Raw genomic sequence first — 9,788 nt, forward strand, 5'->3', positions numbered from 1 at the left:
CTCTGTTGCCACACGTACGGGTGTGTTGCACGCGTGCGAGGTGTGTTTCACACCCACAGCTCTGTTGCAACACGCACGGGTGCATTGCACACACACAAGGTGTGTTGCACACGTGTGGGGTGCGTTGCACACACGGCTCTGCTGCAACACGCACAGGTGCATTGCACACACACAAGGTGTGTTGCACACGTGTGGGGTGCGTTGCACACACGGCTCTGCTGCAACACGCACGGGTGCATTGCACACACACAGGGTGTGTTGCACACACATGGAGGTGTGTTGCACATGCACAGCTATGTTGCAGCACGTACGGATGTGTTGCACCCATGCAGGGTGTGTTGCACAAGCACGGCTATGTTGCAACACGCACGGGTGTGTTGCAGCCGTACAGCGTGTGTTGCTCACTTGTGGGCGTGTTGCACACGCACAGCTATGTTGCAACACGCATGGGTGTGTTGCAGCCGTGCAGGGTGTGTCGCACACTTGTGGGTGTCTTGCACAGGCACGGCTCTGTTGCAACACGAACAGGTGTGTTGCACCCGTGCAGGGTGTACTGCACCTGCGCGGGTTGTGTTGCACACGTGGAGGTGTGTTGCACACTCCCAGCTATGTTGCAACACGCGCCGGCATCTTGCAGCCGCGCAGGGTGTGTTACACACTCGTGGGTGCGTTGCGCACACACAGAGCTCTGCTGCAACATGCACTGGCGTGCTGCAGCCACGCAGGGTGTGTTGCACCCACACAGGTGTGTCACCCCCCCCGCAGCCGTGCGAGCCCCGCTGGGGACACGTGTCTTTTTTCGGCGGCCGAGGGAGCGCGGGAGTTTTTTGGGTTTTTTTCCCGGCAGGGAAGCAGCGCGCGGCACCCGGCCGAGCGGGGCCGCGGGGTGCCGGGACGCCGAACCGGCTTCGGGACGACCCCGGCCTCCCGGCTGCTGAAAAAATGGGATGCGGAGTCAATCGCGTCGGTGACCTCGCGGCTTTTTTTGGTTTTCCTCCTTTGCTTTTGATGCAAAAGCGACTGGCGGCGGAGCGGGTTCAGAGCGGCGTCAACGGCGCCCGCCGCCCTCCCGGCCACTGAGAACGGACAAAGTCGGTGCACATCCCCCTCTTTGCACCGAGCCGGGCGCCATTGCCCGGCCCTTGCTCCGAATTAGGGGGTCGCACGCGGATGGTTTGCACCGAGCCGGATGAAGCGCCGGAGCATCCCAGCTCGGCCGGCGCCCGATGGCGAGAAGCGTATTTAGTCTTCTGCAATTTTTTTTTTTATTCCTTTTGAATACACGCTGGCGAGAGCGGGTTTGCCGCGTTTCGCCGTGGGGAAGTTGGTCTGTCGGTGCCGGCGGGAGAGCGGCGGCTCGCTCTTGCTTTGAGGGAGAATTAAAAAAAAAAAAGAAAAAAAAATCCAAAATTTAAGAGTAATAATAGCTGTGCTCTCAAGGGCTTGGGTCCATTCCAGTTTCGACTACTATAAAAACTAAAATTAGTTTTGTTGCAGAAGCCTCCAGGAAAGAAAAAAAAAAAAAAACACCCTACACGCACACGCGCGCTCAAGCGGCGCGGGAGCGAGGAGGAGGAGGAGGCCGAAGGCTTTGGGAGCCGCCACCTCGCCCCGAGCAGCTCTTCGGGCCCCGTTCGTGGATGCAGCCGGGGATTTGGGCCTTTTTTTTTTTCCCCCCCCCGTCCCTTCCCTGTTTATCAAGACCAAATATTATTATGATTTTTTTTTTCCCCCCACCTCCTCCCAGGATGAAAACATCGCTGCGCTCTGCCCTTAATAAAGAGGGGTGCCACGTGTTTCCATTCGGGGGGGGGGGGTGTAGCAAGGTGTAGCCTTAAACTTGAGGCCCGACGTGCAAAAAAAAAAAATAAAATAAAATAAAAAGGAGGTTAAAAAAAAAAGTCTATAAATAAAGAAAAAAGGCGAATCGTCTCGGAGACGCCGGCGGGAGCGGGGCCGGCTGCGGGAAACCACGTCCCTCCCGGCGTCGTCGGCTCTGCCCGGCCGACTGCAGAAATGGATGCAATGCATCTGTATTTTAGATACTCTCTATTTATTCAAAGTAACTTATGTTATTTATTTAGATACCATAGTGTGCCGTCTACGTAACGCGTTCTTCCTCTCTCTCTCTCTTCTTTCTTTTTTTTTTATTTATTGAGCCAAATGGTGCCAAGTGCAGTTTACATTTATTATCTGTTACCATTTATTCTGAACAGTTGGGTTTTTTTGGGGGGGGGGAAGAGGGGGATGCAGTATGATATTATTTTTTTTAAACAAACGTAAACTCGGGAATGATGCTGTTACATAGTCACGACAAAATGGAAATAAAAGGAGGGTTATATTGACTTCTGGCCTCTTCTCTTCTTTCACTGCTGGTAAGAGGCGTCGGGGATGGACGTTACAGCTCCCCATTTATGCAGAAACCCCCCTGCACAGCTGCAAAAGGCCCAAACGCGTTCATTTGCTGCTGCAAAATGCCTTTTTTGTGTGTGAAGCCGCTGGATTGAGCTGTTCCTGGGAATGGGGCATCCCCAGCGCAGGGCTGGGCAAAAATTTGGGACCAGCCCGCAGCTGGCTGCTGCAGGTCGGAGAGAGCCAGGCGCATCCTAGGATGGGGCCGGGGCGATGGAGCTCCTGCTCCGGTGCCTTTAGCGGGAGCCTGAGCCGCCCTTGCATTAAATATATCCCAGCCAGAGGGGTAAAAATCTGGGAATTTTTTTTTTTCCCCCTCTCTGCTCCATCACCCAGCCCGGACGGGGCTCCGGTTGGCCGGCCCTGAGCCAGCGCGTTGACCCCCTTGCACATGCCGTGTCCCCGTTGCGTGCACGTTTGCCCCATTTCGCACACCTTAGCCCCACTTAGCAGATATTAGCCCCATTTAGCACGTGTTATCCCCATTTAACATGTGTTATCCCCATTTAATGTGCATTATCCCCATTTAACATACATTATCCCCGTATAACATGTTATCGCCACATAACATGCATTAGCCCCCATTTAACATGCATTATCCCCATATAACCCGTGTTATCCCCATTTAACATGCGTTATCCCCACTTGACATGCGTTATCCCCATGTAGCACGCATTATTCGCATATAACACGTTATCCCCATGTAACACGTGTTATCGCCATGTACCGTGCATTAGCCCCCGTAAAACATGTATTATCCCCATTTAACATGCACTAGCTCCATGTAACATGCAATGTCCCCATATGATCTGCGCTATCCCTATATAATATGTGTCATCCTCATATAATATGTGCTAGCCCCGTATGATATGTGTTATCCCCATTCATTGTGTGTTATCCCCCTATAACGCGTTAGCCCCATGCTAACACCCGTTAGCCCTGTTTAGCACACCGCCACGTTCCCCCATCGGTAGCAGCGCGAACACCCTGCGTGTCTGAGCCGGTCGTATCCTTTAAAAGCAGGTTTTCCCACCCTCGAGGTAAAAATATGAATTAAATCCGCGCCAGGCTGAAAGCGCCGCTGCCTCCTCGGTGAGAACGGGTGCAAATCACTGCGTTTGTTTGCAAAACCAGCCCGCGTCGAGCAAAGGGAGCGATCGGCCCCGGCCGGGGAAGGACTGAAAAAAAAAAGGCTGAAAAGTCTCGGGACCGGGAAGGTTTATAGCAGTTTTTTTTTTTCTTTTGGGAATGGAAAAAAAAAAAAAAAAAGGTCTGTTTATATTTCCCCTCCTGCCACCCAGATTCCTGACAGCCGTGGACGGCTCGTGGCCGAGTCAAGCACCGGCTCGAAGCTCCGCTCTGTAAATATTTTATGAAGCATCTTTTGAGACTCATAAATCTTCGTGTGCGTGTGCGTGTGTGCGCGCGCGCGCGCTCCAGAAACCGAGAAAGGCTGCAGTCCCGCTGCCAGCCTGTCCAAAAAAAAAAAAAAAAGGGATAAACTGAAGTTTTAATGACCAAATTGGACAAGGCTGCTCGGAAAATCTGACTCGTGCAAGAGCATTAAAAAAAAAAGAGAAGGAAAACAAAGGTTGCGGGCAGCAGCTTGCAGTCGGGATGCTGAACCCGGGTCGGGCGGTGGAGATGGTTTTGGAGACGTCCCCAAAGCCGGACGGCCCCGGTTGTCCCTCCTGGCCTTGGACCATGGGAAAATAAACCCATCGTGAGGCTCAGAGTGGAAAGCCCAAAACAAAAGCAAAGCCAAGAGCGTGGAGCTTGCAAGTCTCCAAAAAGAAAAGACTAAAACTATCCCCTTGGGTGCTGGGACAGTGCCACGTGCCCCTTCCCCTCGCCAACCATGTCGTTTCCAACCCCAAAAATTGGTTCCCTTGCCCTGCCCACCTCGGTCACGTTCCCATCACGGCTTCTCATTCATCTCACTCTTCCCTAAACCCTCTGCCGCTTTGCTTAATCTCTTTGCTCCAAGTCGTAGCTCTTTCTGCCCCAATAGCTCTGGCCTGGATGGTGGCACCAAAAATGCGACGCCCCGGAACAACGCTACTCCTCATTGCTTCAGCTGCTGTTTGGGGACTTCCCACGTGGGAGAAGGAGGAAACTCAATGGGGCTTGGGCAACGGTGGCGAAATCAAGGTCTTCATCGTTTCATCCTGCCCCTCGTCGGCCGAAACGACGAGCAGGCTCCAAAGGCTCAGGAAGACGGCGCTCCGTTGAGTTGACCGTGTCGGTTTGGTGCCTTCACCCACCCGGGAGACCAAGCGCAGCTGCCGTGAGGCCCTGGAGCTTGGAAGGCTCCAGCCGCTGCTTCTCCAGGCTTTTGGTGTATCCAAGCGGTTTCTCTTCCCTTCTGCGAAGGTCTGGCCAGGCTCAGCCTCCACCAGCTCTGCAGGGCGTCTGCAGCCAGCAGAACCCCTAAAACCCAGTCCCTCCACCCCGTTTCGCATGAGAAAAACCACCTGGGGGTGAGCAAGTCTCCGGGAGCCGGGGACATCCCTTACCTAAGCCCTGCTGGGACGTTTCTTTCTGTTCTCAACCCGGCGGCGCGGGCAGAGGACGGCGAGCGGGACGTTTCGTCCCACTGTCCCCGGGCGGACGCCGGCCGTCCCCGCGTCCCGCCTGGCGCGGCTTGAGCCCACCGGCCTGCGAGGGTCTCTTCTAGCCTCGCGGAGGCTAAACCAAGGGAGCCCCCTCGAAGGTGCAAGCCGGAGGGGGGGCCGGAAAGCTTCCCCGCGGGACCCCCGCCCGCCGGCTACGCTCGCGCGAAGCCTGAATAACCCCGCTGCCGCGCGGCGCGACAGGCAAGGGCGGCAAAAAACCACCGTCTTGAAGCGGAAGCTATTTTCCGGAGGGAGGCTGGAGAGCGTCCCGGCAGCCTCTCGTCTGCGCCGGAGGAGGAAAACAACCCCAAAAATAAAAAAAATTAAAAAAAAATCCAAGGTAGCTGAGCTAACCCTGTTAATATTTGCGCTCTGGCAGATTTCCCACGGTTCGGAGAGGCGGAGCGGGGAAAAAGCGGGGGGGGGGGGGGGTTGCGAGTTTTCTGGCTCTGCCGGCAAGGCCGCGGCGCACAGCAAGGGTGGGAAAAGATTCGAGTGGATTCATCCCCGCGGGCTGCAGCCAGCCCGCCGCAAGGGTTTGCCGCCGGCTGACGGGGAGCCTCGTCCCTGGGAGCGAGCCGGGACCGGCGGCGCCTGGGCGCGAAGGCGAATCCGGCTCCGCGGCCGCTCATCCCGCCGAAACAACCCCGGCCGGGGAGCGCCAGTGCACCCGGAGCTGCCGGTTCCCCTGCGATAACCCGCGGCGTTAAGCGACGCCGGGAGGTGGAAGCGAAGGGAGTTGGGCTTGGCACGTTTCCGGGAGAAAAAGCGAGTTTTTTTTTTTTTTTTTCTCTCTCGTCTTGCAGAGCGGATGCTCTGCAAACGCCGGAGCCGGCGGGGCGGCAGCGGCCGGGACGGGGTTGGAAAGCGGGTGGAAAAGGTGGTTTGCACCCCGGGGAAATAACCCAAGGTGCGAAGCGGTGCGCACGTCGGCGCGGGGGGGACGGCGGCCGTTTCCCACCGCTGGCTCCGGGGAAAAAAAACTCCCGCGCCCGAGGCTCCGCTGCGGCGTTTCCAGCCGGGGAGATTTTTCTAGTCTGCAAAAGCACGTCTTTGCACTTAAAAAAAAAAAAAAAAAAAACGAGCCTGGTTTTAAACAGGCTCTTCCCTGCCGCCGCTTCTCCCCCCACCACCACCGCCCCAACCGGGCGATTTACGTGCTTTGGGTTGACCTCAAGTGAAAATTTCCAAATTCAATTTTTCCGGGCTTCCGCGACGAGCCCTCAGCATTTGTTTCGAATCGGCTCCCTCGCCTCGCCGCAGACCTCCGGCGCGGCCAGCCCCTTCCCTCGCCCCCCCCCTTCCCCACGGGGGCTTTCGCCAGCCGGCTTCCTCCCAGCGGCACACAACAAAAACCCGCTGCCTTTCCCCCCTCCCTGAGCATCCTCCTTGCACAGCCGCTTTTTTTTTTAATGCAATGGGTTTTGCAACTCTGGGACTCGCTAAGCCAGCGGGTTGGGGGGCTATTTTCCCCTCCGGGTGACTTTTTCCCCTCCGTGCCGGTGCCCGTTGCAGCGATGCAAACCCCCGCGCGCTCCGGCGTGGAGCGCCAGGACCGAACGCCCCACGGCGGGACGAGCCGTCCGGCTGGCGAATCGCTCCGTGCAACGGCGCTAGCTGCCGCGGAAAGAGCGACAGCAGCTTTGCAAAGACCCCCCCCCGGGCCCGCGCGCGCACCCTCCTCCGTGGCCGACCAGCCCCTCTAATGCTCCCCCTAATCCCCGGCGCCTCCGAAACGCAGGGCAGGTTGGCCGGGCGGCCGGGGTGCCTTCCCGCTGCGCTCGCCCCGGCCGGCGTTGCGTTTCGGGACGAAGGAGACTAACGGTGAAGGGTTTTTCATCCTATCCGAGACTCGTAGCTTCGTGTTGAAGGAGAAGCTGTAACGGGATATTTTGCAAGGTTGCGGCTTGGGGCCTCGCGGCAGCACCGAAGACAGCGCGCGGGGCTGCAGGCAGAGCCGAGCTAATTAAATCTCTCTTAATTGCGCCGCAGCGCGGCGATTTGTCACTCGATTTACTTTGCTGGGCGATAACGTTCATTCATTGCCAACGCTCGATGAGTTTATTGAGGGGGATTTAAGCGAGCCCGGGGAGCTTCCGTGTCTGTCCGGGCTCTCCCACGGCGCTACCGTTTCGGACCAGTTTCCCCAGTTGGAGATGCTCCGGGGCCCAGGACTTTCCAGTTGGTTTTCCAAGGTGGCCCTGGCCTTTGCCTGCGGCAGGCAGCCTCCGCACCGCAGCACCCAGCACCCTGCGCGAGAAATGGGCCCAAGACACAGAAAGTAGGGGCGCAACAGCCAAAAAACCAAAAAAAAAGGCCAAAAAAAAAAAGGGTAAAACATTGCAGGCGGCAAGAGATGAAGAAAGAAAGGTGGCAAAGGGGCGAAAAGGTAAAAGCAAAGCCACCGCGAGGGCCACCACCCAGCAGCCCCAGCCCAGCTTCCCCCGCGGCTCCCGAAGGCGCCCGAGGAAGGAGGACATGGCCAGAGCCGAGACGAGAGCACGGCAGAGCGGGTCTTGGAGGCGATGGGCTGAAGCTCCCTGAGCTTTTATTTCCCGAATGCGAGCCCACGAGTGGGTCAAAGGAAGGACGAACATGGCTGGAACCGAATTGCCTGTTTATTAGGCGCTTTAATGCACAGGGCAAACTCCAGAAACAGCATCACCAAGCCAAAGCCAAACGAAAGCAGACGCAACACAGCAAAGGGCTCATCTCACCGTAAACCAGAGCTCGAGGCCGGCCCCGGCGGTGGCCACCAACACCAACCCAACAGGGTAGGGCTACACGAACCACGCGGACAAGTCCCGCACCACCTGGTACCGGGCCTCCGTCGTCTGCAGGACCCGGCAGGCCCGGCAGAGGTGGACGGCCCAGCCGGGCGCATTCACGGGCTTCAGCCACCGCCGCCACTGGAAGTAGCGCTGGTATCTCTCAGCGTCCTCGCTCAGCTCCTGCAGGTACCGCGCCAGGTCCCGGGCGCTGGCAAAGTCATCAACGTGGATGAAGGCGTCGGGGGGCAGAAAGCGCTCGTAGTTGTCCCGGGGCGGCCCGAGGACGACGGGGACGGTGCCAGCCGACAAGGCGTTCCTCCAGACCTTCTCGGTGATGTAGTCCTCGTGCTGCGAGTTCTCAAAGGCCAGGTAGAACTTGTACTGGGCCATGGTGGGCAGGAGCTGGTCTTGGGCCAGGGGCCGGTGCTGCTGCCCGTAGACGTCCACGGCGATGTGCTGCCTCAGCTGCTCGTAGTACTTCACCCGGTGGGAGTCTGCCCGCCAGTTGCTGACCACCCAGGCCACGAGCTTGGCCTTGGGCGGGATGCTGAAGGGCTGGGGCTGGCTAAGGAGCTGCAGCTCCCCGTAGGGGCTGAAGATGTCCGAGTCCCTCCGGTAGGACATGGTCAGGTTGAAGAGGTTGTCCATGGCGCCCAGGTTGGCCGAGTGACTGGGCGACTCCAGGTTGAACCAGATCCAGCGCTGCGAAGGCACCCGCGGGCCCTGGGGCAGCCGCTCGGGGCCGGCGTAGATGCCGTCGTGGTGCATGATGATGGCATTGGCCGCCGCGTACCGGCTCCGGTTGGCGGTGAAGCGGCAGTCGGGGACGCCGTAGAGCGCCGAGCACTTCTGCGGCGTGAAGCGCTGCCCGAAGGGCCAGGTCCACAGCAGGACCAGCAACGGGGGCCGTGCCCGCCCGGGCCGCGCCGCCGCGGCCCGACACGCCGCCGACCTCAGCCCGCCGGGCCGCGCGTAGGCCAGGAGGCAGAGGGCCGCGGCCAGGCCGGCCAGCAGGCCGGCGAGGCAGCAGCGGCCGCAGCCGGGCGCCTTCCCTCGGGCGGGCTCCATGCGGGGCCGCCGACAGGCTCCAGGGCGGCGCGGGGCCCGGCCTGCAGGGCCCGAATATGGCCCTGTCACCCCCCGGGGGCCGCCTGCCCGCCCCAGCCGCTGCCACCTCACGCCCCTTCCCGACAGCTTAAAAATATATATCTATATATGCTGTCTGTCTATCTCGCAGCCCACACGACGGGCCGGTGGCGGGGCGTTAGTCCTGTGTCCCCCCCCCGCTTTCCGTGACGCCGAGGGTAAGCGGCAGCTCTCGGCGGTGGCGCCGTCTCGGCCCGTGCCCCTTTGCTCTTCCCCGGGGGGATCCTGCCTTTTGGCGGCCGGCGGCCCCCGCTGGGCTTGGGGATGGGTTCGGGGGTGCCGGAGGCGCTGGGAGCCGGCGTTGGCCGCCGCAGCCGGCCCGACGGTCCCTCCGAGGCTCCTCGAGGACCCGAGCGGCCTCAGGAAGGGGTCGACTGGCCGCGCAGCAGCGGGAAGACGGGGAAGAGAGGGGCGGCGTCGGCGTTCGGATTTCAGAGCGAAGGAGCTGGCCTTCGGCTTGCCCAGATCCCCGCGTTCAAGCCATCTGCAAAGCAGAGCGGGGAGGAAAAAAGCAGGTAACGGAGGTTGCTGGTGACCGGGGCTCACAGCGGTACAGTCTTGCAGAGGGACCTTCTGCTACCAAGCGACTGCAGGCAGAAACGCAGAGGGAATTCATGGCCGATGGCGACAGAATAAGCAATTGGGCACCTGAACACATCGGTGGTCTTGGAGCTGATTTACCACGCAGGACGTGTGGGAACGTGGGGTTAGAATAAATCTATGAAGACCTCAACACGGGGCTCACAGAATGACAGCATGGTTGAGGTTGGAAGGGACCTCTGGAGAGCGTCTCGTCCAATCCCTCCAGCAGGGCCACCGAGAGCAAGTTGCCAAGCTCTGGGTC

The 9,788-nt window shown here is 59.2% G+C and overlaps 1 protein-coding gene across 1 annotated transcript; it reads right to left on the minus strand.

Moving 5' to 3' along the window:
• Nucleotides 1-7,514: 7,514 nt before the first annotated feature.
• LOC138062347 (3-galactosyl-N-acetylglucosaminide 4-alpha-L-fucosyltransferase FUT3-like) lies at nt 7,515-8,993 on the minus strand. The gene has a single exon (XM_068920061.1). The coding sequence runs from the start codon at nt 8,864-8,866 to the stop codon at nt 7,808-7,810; it is 1,059 nt and encodes a 352-aa protein (XP_068776162.1). The 5' UTR covers nt 8,867-8,993; the 3' UTR covers nt 7,515-7,807.
• Nucleotides 8,994-9,788: the final 795 nt, after the last annotated feature.

Source organism: Struthio camelus, chromosome 26, assembly GCF_040807025.1.
Source record: "Struthio camelus isolate bStrCam1 chromosome 26, bStrCam1.hap1, whole genome shotgun sequence".
Taxonomy (NCBI): Eukaryota; Metazoa; Chordata; class Aves; order Struthioniformes; family Struthionidae; genus Struthio; species Struthio camelus.

What these genes read in the sequence shown, in the direction of transcription:
- LOC138062347 (XM_068920061.1), bottom strand. Translation starts at nt 8,866, where the DNA reads ATGGAGCCCGCCCGAGGGAAGGCGCCCGGCTGCGGCCGCTGCTGCCTC.